Here is an 18,422-nt window from a genome sequence, read left to right as displayed (position 1 = left end):
AATTATAAACCCTCAAGTCATGCAATTAAAAAAAAGATATTGGGTTCTTTTGATGTGCCTCTTTGTTCATGAGCCTTTAGGGTGTAGCAGGCCCAGTTCCACAAAAGCAGGAGCCTAAACACCTGAACGAATCTTGGCCCATCCTCATACTTTTCCTGTTACCTCTTCCAAACAGTTCATACAGCTAAGGCCGTATCTACAGTACAAACTTATATTAACTCAACTTATGTCACCGTAGAATCACCACAGTTCGTATGTCACATGTGCACGTCTTCTTGAGTCCTTGTGTTGGCGCTGAGCGTACTCACCAGAAATGTTTGCATCAACAATACACAGTGTGATCCATCATGGATAGGTATCCCACTGTGCAACTTACCACCATACTGTACTTTTGGAAGTTTTGGCAATGCATGCTGGGCAAAATGGGTCACAGAGAGATCAACTTCACATAGTGCAGTGCTCACCATCCCCTAAAGTTATACGTATCACATATGTACAATGATGCATATTTTTGCACCTTTTTTCCTATATCCCATAAACCCGTGTGACCCTCCTCACTCTCTGCCATCTATGACAGAAGCATGCAGCCTGCATGGCTCTGCACAATCATGCAGTATGTACTGAGCAACAAGAACAGATGTGGTGGACATGATGTTTCCTCCCAGAACAGATGCGGTGTGGGATATAGCGACAACCAATTCAAAATTGTTGGTGGCATTCATGGAGGAGCTGCAGATGGTGCCCTGACTCACCTCAGCAGGTCACCTAGCCTGTCTGGGTAGGGGGCGGGGGATGCAACCAAAATTATAACTCAAAGAAAGGGGGCTCAGCTCAAACAGTGTGAAAGCAGCTCAGGGTGAAGGGAGGGGATATAGCTAGGGGCTGTGTGCATGCAGAGGGGAACTCATTGTCTACTGAGACAAGTAACCTGCCATGCATGGCCAAAAATCCTTTAGCACTCCGCACTCTTCCACAGAAGTCTTATGTACTCTCTTAAATGGTTTGCATGCTGTTACCTGTGAGCTCTGTGTTCTCACGTAGGACAACCCCTACCCCAGCTTCTGCTTGAACCAAAACTGACCAGAAGGAAGACTTTCAAAAAGCAATGAAAAGGCAGTGAGAGACACACCAAAACCCCTCCAGACAAGGGTAACAGGATTAAGGCAACTCCCATAGCATCATCTGCATCGAAGATGGGACAGGGAGGCATCTACATTAGCATACAGACTGGAGAACAGAGATTCCTAGGCAAGAACTGCACTGAACCCTAGGACCAGAAGAGCAGGGAAGCACTGCATGATGGGGGATCTCTGCTCCAGATGTTAATGAACCCACGCCTGCACACACCCAGCTCAGCAGTTATCAGACCAATCCTAGTAATGAATCCTTGATTGGTATCCAAAATACGGAAGCTGCCTAATTGCATTGTGAGCTCCCTGAGACGAACACCGCCCACAGTCAGGAACGATCAGTTCCTATTGTCTAACCTGAACAGAACAACTTTGGTATACTCCCTCGAGCCATCAGTTTACCTATAAACAAATCTAGTGTTCTCCCTTGAACCACTGTTGTTTCCCTACAAAAACCCCTACCCATGCTCAAGTAAATGCTCTGATGCCTGGATCTAAAATCTGCATCAGTTCTATTGGGACTTCTTCTTCTCCTGACTGATCGTGCTGGGGCTCTGCCTGTCTCCAGCACCTCGGACCCTCTGCTACCATCACCTGGGAACCCTGATTGATTCAAGCTTCACAGAGCGGTGAGAACCCAAACATCTCTCTCTAGGTATAGCCTTCTGACCCCGATCAGTTATAGTTTTCTAAACCTGACTTTTATAATCAAATTTAAGTTAGATTTATTATAACTGTTTTGTTTGTTTGGCTCCCCTTGTATGGTTATTACCGGGCAATAAATAACTTTCATAGTTAAGCTGGTTGCTTCTCTCTCTCTCTGTCTCTGCAGCAACATTCCTGGTACCTAAGCTCAAGATCCCTGCAGCGCCCAAAAATCCTGTGGGGTTTGCTCATCAAGTGTGTTACTACCAGAACAATTGTAACCTGAAAGTGGGGATAGGGATGTACTGAATCTGGGGCATAGGAGGGTGGCAGCTTGGAAGTGTTGCTCAACCCAGCCTGCTGAGTCCAGGGGCATATGAGGTGTCAGCTTGGAAGTGCTGATTGACCTGGTCCATTCAGATGCACTCTGTGAATGTGTGTGTGTTCATCTGATTCTGGGGCTGGAGGAACCCAGCCCTGGGGCACCTAGGTCCTGCAGGATAGCTCAATTGGGAGGAAACTTGCAGAAGGGAGAAGTAGAGCTCCGCATGAGAACACAAGTGACACAAGCAGTACATTGATAGAATTACAGAACCTCCTTCCTGCCCCCAGAACAGTAACCCTAATAAATGAGCATTCCCCAAAGTAACAGGGAAATCTGGTAACAATGCCTGTGATCATGGGGATATTGAAATGTGTATGTTATAGGGGTTTCTTTATTTCAGATTCTTCAGAATTGCAGAAAACTATTTTCTCCAAAAACGCTGTACTAGGCAAAAAATTAACTGTACTACAAATCATTATGGCAGGTAAGGAGAGGTTATCCATATCTATTCTGTTGTTTTCTGAACACATTTATCTTCAAGCAACCCTGCTTGTGGATTTTGATCTTGTAGGTGATCTTATTATCTCAAATGACATTCAATCTGCATTGATCTACTGCAGCCAGATTTTATAAGTCACAAATATATCAAAATTATGCACATAGTCCAATTTACTTATGTTTCTCTTGTTATTGGCCTATGAATGATGCATTGTTGATTTTGGTTTACCCTGCTTATATGTCTGCAATGTACCTGTCATACCTACTATCGGAAATGTGATTATTATATGGATTCATACTACATGTTTGCATTTACATAGCTGTTTTCTTCTGTGAACAATACTCAGGGAAATCTTTTGAGGAAAAAATTGCAAATGTTCTAGCATATAAGAGAAGTAACATATATCCTGAAGGAATGAATAAAGCAAGCAGACTGAACCTGCATCAATTTGCTGTCATCTTTCCTTTGGAAGGCAAGGAATAATTTTTTTTCATATAATACAGACACATTACATTGGAATCTTCAGCATATAAATGATGGTCCTGATGTCCCAACACTGAGATTATTTGGAGTGTTAATCTTACCTTCAGTGGGACCGGGACTAGGATCACTGGTTTTATTCACATTTTTCAGAAAATCTCCTTTGCTACCTATGTAGGTGGTGCAACAAACGTATTTGTTAGTTACATGAGAAATGAGTATAAATTATAAAAGTTACCAACCCCCCCTATGATTTTGCTTCCTTTCTCAAGTATGTTATCCAGTGTATCCTGCAAGCAGCAACAACAATCACTACATGTTCACTGAGCAATGATTTCTACTTTAAAAAAAATTCAACATCTAGTTCTAACCATACACTGAAACTCCCCCCTTGTACTCAAGCCATTCTGACCCAGACAGTTTACAGATATCTTTGATATGCATATACGTTATAATTAATAATGGCTTTGCAAATAACTGCTAAAACCTTAAGTGCAACATTTGATTTCATCATCATGTCTCCCTCAGTGGTGGATTAGCCATTGGGCCCTGGCCAAATGCGGGGTGCGACACTGCACCCCATAAGGCTTTATGGAAATATGCTTATGAAGGTATATATGTCATAACTGGAATATGTTTTATGCTACATATGCCATGTAACATATCTATGTAAAGGTTATGATCTACTGAATCTATTCCTCCTATTTGTACGCATGCATCATTTTTGTGTTCAAAGTTATGAATATTGGCTGTGTACTTGCTTGATTTCTAAGTAGTCTTAGTAAAGCATTTGGTCAGCTTCCTGAGAAAGGAATATGCAAGTTAAGTCCCCAGTTAGGAAGCACTTAACGGACAATGGATCTTGGAAGGCTCCAATCCACATAAGAAATCTACTTGAGGATGTTCAAGGCAGCATGTAAACCATGGCTGCTACCTGTAAATTCTGAGTCATGCATGAACACGTGACTTGCCTATGTGACTTGAAAACTCCATCTTGGAGCTGAACTCTGCATAGAAGAGAGGAGGGGGTCTCCACCCACAAGAGAAAGTCTGTTTAAACCCCTCGGAGACCCTTCCATTTTATCTTCAGCTGGCTCAAGAGATAGCCTCTCCACCCCCAAGGATATCTGAGAGCAACTGGAACAAAGGACAGTGACTGCAAGGGGTATGAGTGATTGCTGCACGCAGACTAGAAGGAGACTAGTCTGTAAAAGGAAGCATACTGGAAATCCTCTGAGCGTGAGGGTTTTATCTGTATTCAGTTTTATTACTGTATTAGACATAGACTTGCGTGTTCTATTTTATTTTGCTTGGTAATTCACTTTGTTCTGTCTGTTACTACTTGGAACCACTTAAATCCTACTTTCTGTATTCAATAACATTTTTAACTTATTAATTAACCCAGAGTATGTATTAATACTGGGGGGGAGGGGCAAACAGCTGTGCACATCTCTCTATCAGTCTTATAGAAGGCGGGCAATTTATGAGTTTACCCTGTATAAGATTTATACAGGGTAAAACAGATTTATTTGGGGTTTGGACCCCATTGGGAGTTAGGCATCTGAGTGTTAAAGACAGGAACACTTCTTAACCTGCTTACAATTGACCCTACAGCTGTTAGGGGATGTGGTTCAGACCTGGGTCTGGGTTTGCAGCAGGCTAGAGAGTCTGGCTCAAACCAGGCAGGGCTCTGGAGTCCCAAGCTGCCAAGGCAGGAAAACAGGGGCAGAAATAGTCTTGGCACATCAGTTGGCAGTACCAAGGGGGTTTCTGTGATCCAACCCACCACAGGGCGGCCCCCAGCTTCCACCCAGTGGGTGGAGCAGGAGAAGCCCTTGCACCGTCGCCCCCATCCCATCCCTGTCAGAAGCTGCAGGATGGGGGAACCCCCCACTAGGATTACCCCCTCAACCTTGTTCCCAGAAGCCATGGGATGGGGGAAGCCATCCTGGCAGAAGCTCCTGGGTGGGAGAAGCCCCCACCAGCAGCCTCCAACCCAATCCCCATCAGAAGCTATGAGGTTGCTGGGGAAGCCCCCATGCCTGATCCCACTCTCTGGCAGAAATGCCAGGTGGGGCAGCAGAGGCACCAGCACCCTGACCCTGGTCCCTTAAGTAAGCGTGGCACCCAGACCTCCACTCACCCCTGGGGCTGGAGGAGCTTTTACTCCCCACTATGGCCCTGGGGCCATGACACAGGGACAGAGCTTCTCCAGTTTTGGGCCACAAGGGGTGTGAGGTGGAGAAAGGTGCAAAAGAGTTGTGGGGCAGGTGGAATGCAGGGGGTCTGAGTGGAATAGGGATGGGGTTCCAGGGAAGAGTCAGAAAGGGGTGGGGCTGTGGGCAGTGCTGCAAGTGGAAGGGTCAGAACGCAGTGGGCCCACAGACAGGTGGAAGGAGTTGATAGGGGCCCCCTCACTTGCTCTGGCTGAGGGCCCTGAGAAACCTTAATCTGCCTCTGGGCTCCATCTTTTCTGATTAAGAGAGGGGACACTGTTCCATTCTGCAAAAGGAAGAAAAGTTGTCATTGTGCACATCATGAAACAAGCACTACAACTCTTTGAAATGTATCATGACAGTCCACATGGTGGACATCAAGGAATATTCAAAATGAGAACTGCACTTAAAGTCTTATTCATTGCCTTAAAAGTAAGTAAGAAATCTTTGAAAGACAGAATTAAAGTTAATTGTTTATCATTATGTGTTTTTATTATTGCTATATAAGGCCTTGCATTCGCAACAAGTGTAATGCATAGGAGTGGCACAGCACAGCCAGCAATGACCTCTGCACTGGCTGTGCTGTGCTACACTGGCACTAGCATGGCATATTTCTTCAGGGGTCCTCTTGTATCATTTTTCCTACCCCATTCCTGTACTTCTTTTTGTTTCTTTATTTCTTTTTATTGTGTTTTTAAAAGTGGTCATTACATTCTGATTTTGTGGTGGTTGTAACCATATTACAGTGTTTACTCTGCTTATGACATATGGGCTTATTGAGAACATTTAGTAAGAGAAATGTGAAATATCACTGTAACTGGTACCTTTGCATATAGGTGAGTCGGCTCTGCGAATTGTTGGGAATTGATTTAATAGGACCATTACCAGCAACAAAGGAGGGTACCAATATATACTGACAGACACAGATTATCTTTCAAGATGAGTGGAAGCCTTTCCACTTTGAACTAAATCAGCGTATGAAGTGGCAAACATCATGTACAAAATGGTGGTTGGACATTGATGCCCACAGCAGATGTTGTCAGATCTCGGTCCTGAATTCAATAATAAGGTAATGACTGATTTTTTCAGGTTATTTTTACTATTTCTTCAACCTCACTATCAGGCCACAGATAGCTGATTGTGAACATGGGTTTGTTTCATTGCCCTTGTGATTATTTTTTAAAGGTATATTGTTGCTGACAACTGTTTGTGAACACTCACCTTATATTTTAGAAACACTGCTGTTGGTCACCCCAGCAGGATTGCTATACGATTTTTTGGGGGGCTGGTGTCTCATACCCACCAGAAAACCCCACAACAGTTGTTTCAGATAATAATACTAAAAGATGGGATATTACTGTTGCTAATTACACATAAAATGGCAAATAGGCGTAGGAACATCCCTTTGGACAAGTCTGTATGTAAGTTCATGGTGTAACATTTTTTTTTCCAGTTTAACCTGTATGTTTACAAAACATGGGGAACAGCCCATACTTGCACTGCCTATGCTTACTAATGGACGTAGCGTGACCGTGTGCGATTCGAGCATGGTTACCCTGGGCCGGAAGACGTGACAGGCGCGTGCACTGCAGACTTGCCTACAAAACGTGAGAGGCGCTTTTCTCATTGGTGCCAGGTAATAATGAAACGAATCAAGTGAAACATTAACGTTGCGCTCACCCGTCCGCATCACTGGTGGCAAATTCCGCCAGGCGGGCAAAGGCGACCGCACTGACACGGCGGTAACCGCTGCCGGGGGAAGGAGGAAGGTGCCGTCCGCGGCTTTTGTCCTTACAGCGGCGCACGTGGGGATCGGCGCGGGCCGGCGGGGCCCGGTTCCGGCGCATGCGGCGCGGCAGCGGCCGTTCTCGCAGCGCTCCCTGGTGGCACGTTGCGGGCGCAGCGCGGCCTGAGAGCCTCAGCGCCAGCGGCGGGAGGAGGCGAGTCTCGGGTGTTGTCCCTGCCGAGAGGCCGCGGCGGGGCCGTAGGAGGCCGCACAAGGCAGCGCGACGGGGGCCGCGGCTCGGCCCGAGCCCGGTGCGAGGGGGCTGGTGGAGGAGGGGGCGGGGTTTAGTTCTAGCTCATGACGAGGACAGGATGGGGGTTCCCGCTCCCCCGGGGCTTGGCAGGGTCTGGCGCAGGGGGGTTTGCGGGTCGGGCGTGGGGTTGCGGCCCGGGTGGGGGATTGGGGGCAGAGGGGGCGGGGATTGCGGCTCGGGTGGGGGATTGGGTGAGGGGCCAGGGGGCTCTGGCTCAGGTGGGGATAAGATGAGTGGGGGTTGGGCACCTACTGCACGGTTCCAAGTCCCACTAGAATTGGGATTTGGATGTTCTTGATTTCTGAATAGAGACGTGGCAGGTTTTAAACATTAGGTCGATGAGGAGCAGATAAGCAAGGCTAAATGTTGATATTTTGCCCATAATCACAATTTACCATTATTTTGTAGGTTTGGTGTTCTGAGGTGTCTACAGGGCTTCAGATATTTACCAGAACATCTACCGTTTGGAGAACTAAATCTACTAGTCAGAGGTAAATATAAAAGCTATAGGTGATATGTGAGTGTGTCCACCAGATTAGTCCAGGGATATAACCCTAGTCTGTTACCCCTGGTGATCAGCACTATATTCTTCCTTTAGCTATGGCAGGAGGCTACTCAATCATCCAACCTTCATTTTTTTGATTACCTTATCCAGTGAATAATATCAGTGCCTGTCTCTTCTGCTCAGATCTTTCCATGGCAGCAAACATGAAAAATGCATCACTTCTGACAGCTTCACTGTTGTCAACATGTTTCTCAGAAAAATCCTGCAAAACTAACTAGATACTTGTAGAGTGAACTTAGCTGCTGTTGCTTATAGCTTTACCTAACAGCAGAAGTGTTAAAAGTGTCTTTCAGCACGTTATATGTAGTTCATGTTTGTGATGTTTCTAGCCGTTATGCTTGCAAAGGTAACTTATCTTAAACAATTCTACAGAAATTGAAGACGTAGCCATAACCCGCACACTCCCCAGGAAAGGCTTCCCACTCCCAAGTGTATTTTTAAGCCCCATTTATGTATATACTTTTAAAATACTCATCATTATAACATCTAGGATGATATTAGGACGATGGACCCAATATTAAATGATACCTGAACAAAAACAATGCACCTATATTACATTAAACTGTGGTACAAAATACACATAATGTAGAGAACCCATAGGCCATTTATTTTTACTATCACTCTCCCTTAATCTGATTATTTGGGAAGGAGAGAAATCAAATCTCATGGAACGAAATCCCTTCAACACAATGAGAATTGAGCCTGGTTAATCTCTCTTATCTGTCCTACTACTTTTTGTGTACTACTCTACTGCTGTCTTCTTTCTTGGTCTGTGTCCAGTATGAAGGGTATGCATATGCCATGGTCCCTCCTTAAAAGTCTTCAGATGAAGAAAATCCAAAAGGTACATTCTCGTTTTGCCCCACTCCATCATAGGCTGTCACTTCTCTTAGGCTGTGCCCATAGTACAGACATTCAGCCTCTCCAGCAGTAGCATATACTTACCTTTCTGTCTTGTTGTTTACGTTGTTTCTTTTATGAGACATCTTACAAATTAAGCTGCTTGACCAATCTTATGCTACTAAAAAAAAATCCCTCTGGATTAGCTATAAAATTAAAAGATATCAAATAGCCTCAAAAAGGAAAAAAACCCATCCCATAATCAGCATAAACTTATTAATTTTTATTTTCCTTCTTCTGTTTTATAGTGAACAGATAGTAGTAGTTAATTTCCTAGAGAACAGTGTTACTGCACCTGTCTACATGGGCAGAAGAGGTATTTTTTCAGTCAAGTAGTTAACTGTACTCAATGAAGACACCCCTATCCTCCCAAATGTCTGTGTAGACACAGCTTGATTTGGAGAAACTATTGTAAGATCATTTGAACTGGTTGTGTTGTGGTCTAGGTGAGAGCCTAGGTACGTGAGCAAACCAAATGATTGTAATGGTGTTAAATTATGTCTTTAAGGTGTTAGAGTGATATCAGTCAAGTTGAGCTAACTTGATTAAAAACACACCTTTTTGCCTATGTAGGCAGGACTAGGGTGACTTATGAAATGGTTATTTGGGAAATACCTATATAAACCAGATACACTTATTGCCCTTTAAATGTGAGTAATATTGTTCTCTAGAGGGAGTTCTGTAATTGTGGATCTTCCCTTAAGAATGACATGTCTCAACCTTTCTGATTTGAAACCTGAGCTTCTTTAGTTTAGATGTCACAATACCATGTCTGGAATAATGTGCTGCTGTTACAGGTCAAATCTGAGTTTCCATGGAGGTGTACAATAGAATATTTACCTTTCCTTACTAAAGTCTAAGAATTTAGTTTTTAAAAATTGTATCTTTTATATGCCATTAAACAAGAACACTTGCTAATGTGAATTACATTGCAAAAGGGGAAAGATTGAGGATGCTAATCAAAGTAAAGATACTTCATGAATTCAAGAATATAAAATAGTTTGCTATAGCTGAGATATTATAGGTTCAGATCACTGTTCTCTTGATAGTTTCCAAAATATATATGTGCAGCAGTAAAAATTAAATATTTGTTTCCTACAACTTCAACAGTTTGCTTTGACTTAGTTTTTTAATCTGTAGAACCTCTAGCAGTCTCTGTGCAGTTTCAGATGTATCACTTTTGGCACAAGTCTTGACTTGTTGCTTTTTCATTAATGAATGGAGCAGGTGCTATGTACCAAATACTACATAAGAACAGCCACACTGGATCAGACCAATAGTACTCTGTCTCCCGACAGTGGCCAATACCAGGTGCATCAGAGGCAATGAGTAGAACAGTTTTTGGCAATCAGAGGCTAGGAACACATAAAGCATGGATTTGCATCCCAGACCATCTTGACTGATATCCACTGATGGACCTATTCTCTATGAACTTATCTTGTTCTTTTCTGAACCCAGTTATGATTTTGATCTTCACAGCATCTCCTGGCAATGAGTTCACAGGTTAACTCTGTGTTGTGGAAGAAGTACTTCCTATTGTTTTAAAGCTACTGCCTATTAATTTCATTGGGTGATTCCTGAATGTGCTTTTTGTAAAGATTTAAAAAAAAGCTGTACTGAGGTGGTGTGAAACAGGCTATAAACCTCTTAAAATATTAGGAAAGGTACTAAGAAGCACAAATCTGTTGCAATAGAAAGAGTTTGACTATTGCATGCCCAAGAGAGGCACTTTTTAAAGAGTGTTCACTATGGGTATCTTTAAAATATTAACTAGTAGTTTCCTCTTTTCTCTTATTCATAGCTGAGTTGTCAACACACAGAGAAAAGCATCAAGATGCCCATAGTGCAGGCCAGGGGTGGATCAGTCCGTAAAGCAAAGAAAATTACTGTAAAAACATCTTTAAATAACCCATATATCATCAAGTGGCATACCCTAGAAAGAGATGATATGCACTTTATACTCCAGACCTTGGAAGAAAGGATTAAACACATTGGACTTAAAAAGATTGAGACTCGAAGGAGGAAAAAGCATTCTGTTGCAAAAAGGCAAATTAAAGAAAAATGTGATGCTAGTGATTGTAGTGTACTTCCAAAGGAGAAGGAAATAGACCATATTCAACAAGAACAAGGATGGACTGACTTAAATGTCAGGAAACAGCTTGCTATTGGAATTAATGAGGTTACTAGATCTTTGGAAAAAAATGAACTACTTCTAGTGCTGGTGTGTAAATCTGCAAAACCTACTATGATCACCATGCACCTTATTCAACTCAGTGCAAGTCGAGCAGTCCCTGCTGGGCAGGTTCCACGTCTTAGTGAAAGCATAGCACCTATGCTTGGCTTAACATCTGTTCTAGCACTGGGTTTTAAAAAGAATTCTGATACTTTTACTGAAGTAGTCAAAGCTATAATACCACGGATACCTAGCTTGGATGTGCCCTGGATTCATCACAGAAGTGAGCAACATATGGCAGAGGCATATACTGATCCTTTGGAAATTCAAGATACCGAGCTTATGGAGACCTCAGCGGAGGAGTTCCCTCAAAGCCATAAGTGGAAATGTACTGAAAGCAGTAAGTCAGATTCTTCAAATGTAACTTTACAAGCTCTCAGAATTAAAAAGCTTGTTCCAAATCCAAATAAGATACGAAAACCTCCCAAAAATAAAAAAGCTGCTTCAAAATAACTTAGTTTAGTACAAGTCTTTACAGTGGGAGTAAAATGATTTTTATGTAGTATTGGAAACTGCCCCATGTAACTAAGTTAGCTGCTTTTAAATGTCATAGCTTCAGATGTAAAGTCATTTGACCAATAGAAGATGAACTCAGACTTGTTTTGTTCTGACATTAAAGCATGCAATCTATAAATTGTGCATAAGTGTTAACCGCTTTCCTGCTTAATTATTGTTTAGAGAGCCTAGGCTTACTGGTGTGTGGTATAGTTCTAGAATGTGCATTTGTTATTAATGAAAAGCATCAAGCAGATTCTTTCGGTTTTAGGGAATGAATATACTTAGAACAAAACTCTAAAATTAAATGTAACTATTCAAACAAATGAATATCAAAATTGAAAGTTTATTCAAACAAGTGTCCATGCTGGTATAAACTTTGTTTTTTAAAAGCTGGTCATTTATAAGATGTTTCAAGCAAACGTCTGTAACTGGTAGGCACCTACACAGGCTCTGGTTTTGAATGTTAATACTCTGCTCTACGAGGTTGGTTTTGGTCAAGAGATGCATGCTAAACTGGTTTCCAGATATATTTGGTCTCTGATACGCTAAAGGAAAACATTAGTCTTGATCAACATATGAATAATTAAATACTTCTGTTGCAGGAAAAATGCATTTTAAGACTGTTGTATGCAAACCGAGACATTCTCTCACAGGATCCACATAATACAAATATGAAGTTAACTGTCAACATTATTTCACAAAGGGAGTTTAGAAACTATTTCATGTAAAATGGCAGGTAAGAATTGTAATAATTCCAAATAGCTGAAAATGATATGCTACTTGTCTCTTGAAGAGAAATGCATTTTAAGAAACTGCCGTAGTAAGCAGTAGAATATAATGAGAGCACACACCAGACATTTTGCAGGAAATTGTGTAAGGATGTTTAGAAGGTAAGGAACAGTGAAGCACCTCACACTGCAATAAAAAAAGGTATATAATCTCAGCAAAATAGAAGTAATTTACTTAGAGCTAACATTTTACTCAAAAGCTACTACTGTCCTTCAGGAAGAAAGCTAGCAAAAATCTCTTTCTTTAAGTGAGCCTGTGTTTGTTTTTTAAATAGGGAAGAAACTTCTGTGTTTCTTCTAGGCTGTGATTATCTAGGCTGCCTGTATTCTAGATTCCCCTTCTCTCTGCACTCATGTACAAGTTAAGGGGACAAATTAAAAAGGGTCACAAGCAGTGATTCCATAGTAATGAGGCTAACTGAAGGTTAAACTGCAGCAGAGACTTCTAATAGCAAAATGCCTGGAAAAAAAAAAGGGCAGATACTAATTTTTAGCCATTCTGTGTGTGTTCTTTGGGCTTGTCACTCAAGAAAGTTAAAGTGAATCAACTAAAAGGGTAAATTAAAGCACATTACAACCCCTATAGTTGTTCTAATTCAGGAATAAAGTGGGCTTAGTGTTTCCCAAGCAGTGGGTTTTGGGAAGGTTCTAGATGGATTGCCATGTCCAGGGTCAGAATAACCCATTGCTGAGCCCAGACTTAGGCTAACATATACTTTTCCCAGCTTGATGCGGATGGGAGGCCCCAATGCAGTAGGGGTGTTGGAGAGAAAACCTGCCCAGCTCTCACCCGCAGCAGCTCTTGTCCTGTGGGACTCGGTCCAGTTCCCCATGCTGGGTGTTGCAACTTGATGTTTGTGGTCACAGTGCCACTCAAGTGTGGTGCAGCTACTCTATCGTGACAGAGGAGTAGAAGGGCCAAACAGGAGTGGCACTGTAAGTGCCAATCAAATTTGGCCTGGCCACCCCTCTGTCAAACTTGGGTGTGTATGTGCAAAAATGAGTGGTGCTGCAACCCCATGCACCTAATTGCAATGTCCAGAGCTGGGGCCAACCCTCCTGCTCCCCAGCCTTGACAGGAGCTGCTACTGGGATGAGTCCAGGGTGAACTCCAAACCCTCCCCCCACCTCCTCTGAACCTAGATGGGATTTAGGGTTGCAGTGCTGGGGCTGAGGGTTCATATATGTAATGGGAGGTGCAAAAAAAGACAAAATGCAGTTTGTAGCTCACATTAATAAATTCAGGAATCACTGGTTTAATCCTCAGATTTTGGCAGAGAATTAAACTATAGCAGATTAAGGCTGCTTTATTCTTGCATGAGAGAATCCATGAGAGTGATTAATAGGCTTTAATTTATGCACATCGCTGTAAGGTTAAGTTGATTTGTCATATCTGTCCTGGATGGGCCTGTGTAGATACAGCTTGTGTTCTTCAGGCCAGCAATAGGCCCTCCTTGACTTTAAGGTACAAACCATTTTAGCTTTAATGACATAAGTGGCTAATTAAATCCTACTATGGATAATTGGAAGCTAACCCTGGGGTGTTGGAATGTACTACCTTTCAAAGTCTAATGTAGACAGGGGCAGTGTGCTTTAACTTGAGCACATATTGAAGCAGGCTGCACTGTTCACATTGGAGTAACTGTGTATTAGTATGAGTTAGAACACATTTACCTAGCAATATGCCTTTAAATCATAGTTTAGACAAAGCTTGAGAGCCTGTTACCCCTGTACATATGGGGTAGAGTCCCCTTCCATTATAAAAGAATGACTTTTATGAGATAACATCATGTGTGGCAGCTTACGTTCAGTGGTAGAGGCAGAACTAAATACCTCTACGTGGCTAATTTCAGACAGCTCCTAAAGTTGAGCAAAATTTGCTCTCACATTTAGAATTATGGAGGTGTTAAAGCCAGGTTTATCCATAAATACTTCACCAAATATTCAAGTAATGTCCAAAATACCTGCACTTTCAGCTAGAACTGTAGATTGTGCTGCTCATGTGACTATAGCATACCTAAACTCTAAGAATTGCCATCACAATTTAAGCTATGAGTGTGACATTATGGAACGTATACCAAATGCTTCTAGTTGCAGAGCATTCATGAAGAAATAAAAATCAGGTTGTTGCATTTAAGTTGAGGCCAGTACATAGTCTTTCCAGGGGATAGGGAGAAACATGTATCTCTCTCGATTACTGATACTATATACAGTGAAACCTTTTGTTCAAAATTCAGGATAAAAACACTACCAGTAACAATTTATGAATACTTATTTACACAAGATACTTTTTGTTAGAATTACAGACATCAAAGTAGACAAAGGAATATGTGCAATTTTGCAGAAGCATTGAAAACATTCAAAACTATAAATAGTTTGATAGCATTACCAAAATTCTTAGTTTTACACACAGGCTGATGTTGATTTACTGAGGAAAAACTAAGGTTTTGTGCCACAACTATAAATTAAGTACAGTAATTTATAATCATTCTGGCAACACATCTGCACTGAACTGTGCAATACTACTGAATCAGTCCACTGATCTAATGAAGATCAAAGTACAAATCTGTATTTTTATTGATTTGGCAGCGTTGCTTATAGAGAAACAAATGCACTAGTCAAACCAGCACATTTTCATACTGCTCCAGTTACAAAAAACATCCAAGACTTTCATATTAGCTACAAATATTTCATAAATCCATTATTTTACCCCAAATGATGACATCCATGTGAATTTTATAAGCAAAGATACTCAGTATGGATCCTTCATTCTGCTACACTAACAAACATACACCACCACTTAATAAATAGAAATGCAGCAGTTCATTCACATAATAGCAAAGATTTTTGTACCCTAATCCACCACTGCAGTTCAGTTTGTACAAAACAGTCTTTTCTACAGAGTGGAAAAAAATACCTTCTTTTTATCAAGGTGCGAGCTAAGCTTTGATAATTAAATGAATGTGCTTTTATTCTTTTTTATGGACAAAAGTTTCATGAACTTTCCATTCTATCTGAAAATGTGTAAAATCGGTCAGATATGGATTTCTTCATTATTTTGATGGATTATTTCAATTTCACTGATGTTGTGCTTTTATTCCTCTTGAACAATACTGTTCCAAGAACTGTTATGTAGATTAAATCAATCCAAATGACAACTTCAGAGTTCTAGAAACACAAGGGTCCTCCTTATTGTAATACAAGGCCCACCTAAAGTAAGGAGCAAAATGCAGTAGTTAATGCAAGTATAGCAACAAATATTGGCTTTTTTAACTTAATTATGAATCTTAGATGTTCAATTTAAAAACAAATTAAAAGTTTTGTCTGTTTTGACATTCTTAAGTTAATGTATTTTTATTGTTAACTGTGCACAGAAGCTCTTTTCTCTCTTACCTTTTCTGATTCCATGCCAGGACACCGCCAGTTGTACAAATAATACTGCAAGTTCCCATCTCCTATCCCAAACTTGAGTTTTTCCAGGAATATTTTGTTTTCCATCAAGTCTAGTGCATTGAACACATCAAATCCTTTCTGGAAACATCAAAACATTTTTGAAATGTTATTTTGATTTTCAAATGATACTTTATATACACACATAATGAGTATAAATGTATCCAAGAGTCTAATGATTTTCACTAAATAGACATTAGATTTGATCCTGCATTCTGATATGCATGCAGAATAGAAAATTTTCCAATAGAAAGTAATTCTGTCTGCATATCACATAGGGTAATTTAGACTGAAGGTTCTCTCTCTAGAACAGTGTTTCTTAACCTATTTACCACTGTGGGACGCATATAGCTCTCTGTGTGTTATGTGGGCCCCATCCACAATACAATACATTGGAGGTTCTCAAACTTCATTGCACCGGGACCCTCTTCTGACAACAAAAATTACTACATGACCCCAGCAGGACGGACAGAAACCTGAGCCCCACCAAGTCCAGCCGCCCCAGGCAGAGGGGCCATAGCATAAGCCCTGCCAACCCAGGATGGTGTGAAGCTAAATGGAAGCTGAAGCTCAGGCTTCGGCTTCAGTCCCCAGGAAGTCTAACGCCAGCCCTGGCGACCCCATTAAAACAGGGTTGTAACCCACTTTGGGGTTCTGACCCACAGTTTGAGAACCACTGCAATATTTCTGGGGGAAAAAAAAATTAGTATTTGTTATATGAGAGCAATACGATTCAAATCAATGTAGTACCTTTTATTTCAATACTGGCAAATGTCTATCGAGCATTTTAAATTAGCAAAATAAGTCAAGATATTAACTTAAAATTAGTTTACTGGAGGGGTGGCATGACATGACATTGCTGCTGGCAGCGTGGCTGCGGAGCCTGCCTGCAAAGATGGGGAGCCCTGCCCGGTGTGGGGTGCTCACCCCAGCCAGGGACTGTCCTCCAGGCACCCAGTCCCCCCACCCAGGGAATGCCCCACATCACCCAACCCTCCTGGGACTGTCTCCCCAGCATCAGACACCCCCAACAGCAGTCTGGCACACGTACCTGCTCTGCAGAGACAGAGTGCCCTGTCCAGGGCAGAACAACCCCCTCCAGCATCTAGTCCCCCCCACACATGCTCCCAGCCCTCAACCCCTCCATCCAGGGACTGTGCCTATCTAGCCTCCCATCCAAGGGCTGCCCCTGGCCACTAGTCCACACACCTACAGTCTGTCCCCCATGCACTGGCTGCGCCCTCCTTCCCATGCCCCAGCCCCCTGCACCCTCTCACTGGGGCACTAGCCCCTTGAACCCTTCTTCTCGTGTCCACTGGTTTCCTACCTTGGTTACACACAGCTTAGCCATACAGCCTGCCCTACCCGCCTGCCACTGCAGTCCTAGCGTCAGGGAGCCTGCTCCAGCCAGGTCACTGGACCAGTAGGGTAAAGGTGGTGTAGGGGGAGGGGTGCAGAGCACCCTGGTTTCTTGCTGATGCGGCTAGGCCTGATTCTGTGCCACCCCATTTTTGGACCCCCCTGCTGGCTCTGTGACTGGGGCATGTGCTCCTCCTACCCTGCCATAGTTAGAGCCCTGAGAATGTCACAACATGGGCTGTAGCTATGTGCTGATTGGGCCGCAAATGGCCCCTGGGGTGAGAACCACTGCTCTAGGAGGTAGGACATCGTCAGGTGATATTCAGGAGTAAAACATCAAAATAATCCTAATGCAGTTTCAAAGTTACGTTTGTTTCTTTGCAGAATATCATCAAGATTGATCTTAGTTTAGTCTACATTAAACTGCATTTGAGCAGGCACAGTACTAGTTGCTATAGTTGAGGCTGCATAAACATATCAATCCTAACCTGTTTTCAGTCATTTATATATTTTCAGGATTTAATTTCTTCAAGTTTGGTTCCTTCCCAAAAGTGATGCAAGAATTTGATCTTCTACGTCTTCATTGCATGTGCCCCTCTCCTGCTCACTTGCCCTCTGCCAACTGTCCACTCCCTCTCTTTCCCATTACATTAGTCTTTTTACCATCAAGATGCCACAGAAACTGAGTAGTCTTAAATTTCTACTGTAAAACTGGCCTTTACACATTCCCACCCACCCGATTCCCTTCGACTGTGTTAAACTGACTCATTATTATTTGTATTATTGTAGTGCCTAGGAGCCCTAGTCTTTAATTAGGCTCTGATATTGCAATTTGTCACACACTTGCTTCACTTTTGTCGTGTTCCACTGAATTCACTAGTGCTCCCCTCTGTGAGAGTGCAGCACACCATTAGGCACAACTGTAATACAAATTATTAGTAACAGCAACAATGTTCAGCTGTTTGAAACTGAAAAAAGAAAAAAAAAGACCTGTCCCCCTTATAAAGAAAAAGTGGTAAAAAAAAAAAAAAGATTAATGCTGGAATAGCAGGAAGCATAAAGCTGAAATTTGGCATGCAAACAGACTTCTGCTATAGTAAGTGCCTTTAAATATTTTCGTGAAAATATTTTTATTCTGACCAAGTTATTGCCCCTTTTTAAAAAATCACACACCATATATGCCCAGTACATTTTGCAGAGATTTCTCACGTTACGCTACTAAAGAAGTTCTTGCCATGCATACATGTGTTTAAGTTAGATGTGCTGTGAAAAAATGTACAGAAAGTACACACAGA

At 42.1% G+C, this 18,422-nt stretch overlaps 2 protein-coding genes across 6 annotated transcripts in view; one reads left to right on the top strand and one right to left on the bottom strand.

Annotated features, from left to right (window-relative positions):
• The first annotated feature begins 6,881 nt into the window (after window positions 1-6,881).
• On the top strand, window positions 6,882-15,651 carry RPP38 (ribonuclease P/MRP subunit p38). Of its 3 annotated transcripts, none has more exons than XM_030550475.1 (3): window positions 6,882-6,931; window positions 7,743-7,825; window positions 10,601-15,651. In XM_030550475.1, exon 3 carries the CDS (start codon window positions 10,634-10,636, stop codon window positions 11,483-11,485), a length of 852 nt encoding a protein of 283 aa, XP_030406335.1. In that variant the 5' UTR covers window positions 6,882-6,931; window positions 7,743-7,825; window positions 10,601-10,633; the 3' UTR covers window positions 11,486-15,651. The 3 variants fall into 3 exon arrangements, with proteins under 3 accessions (XP_030406335.1, XP_030406333.1, XP_030406334.1); XM_030550473.1 differs by lacking the exon at window positions 6,882-6,931 and adding an exon at window positions 7,227-7,332; XM_030550474.1 differs by lacking the exon at window positions 6,882-6,931 and adding an exon at window positions 7,395-7,425.
• The window catches only part of NMT2 (N-myristoyltransferase 2), a 53,944-nt gene continuing 47,379 nt past the window's right edge, over window positions 11,858-18,422 (bottom strand). For all 3 annotated transcript variants that reach the window (XM_030550471.1, XM_030550470.1, XM_030550472.1), the window contains 2 exons: window positions 15,712-15,849; window positions 11,858-15,528 (listed from right to left, as the gene is read on the bottom strand). In XM_030550471.1, coding sequence (XP_030406331.1) covers window positions 15,508-15,528; window positions 15,712-15,849 — 159 coding nt within the window. In that variant the 3' untranslated portion in view covers window positions 11,858-15,507. The remainder of the gene's footprint in view (window positions 15,529-15,711; window positions 15,850-18,422) is intronic.

This window comes from Gopherus evgoodei, chromosome 2 (genome assembly GCF_007399415.2).
Source record: "Gopherus evgoodei ecotype Sinaloan lineage chromosome 2, rGopEvg1_v1.p, whole genome shotgun sequence".
NCBI lineage: Eukaryota > Metazoa > Chordata > Testudines > Testudinidae > Gopherus > Gopherus evgoodei.
This window is presented reverse-complemented; position numbering and strand designations above follow the sequence as displayed.

Coding starts and splice junctions, on each gene's coding strand:
- RPP38 (XM_030550475.1), top strand. CDS start 10,634: ATGCCCATAGTGCAGGCCAGGGGTGGATCAGTCCGTAAAGCAAAGAAA.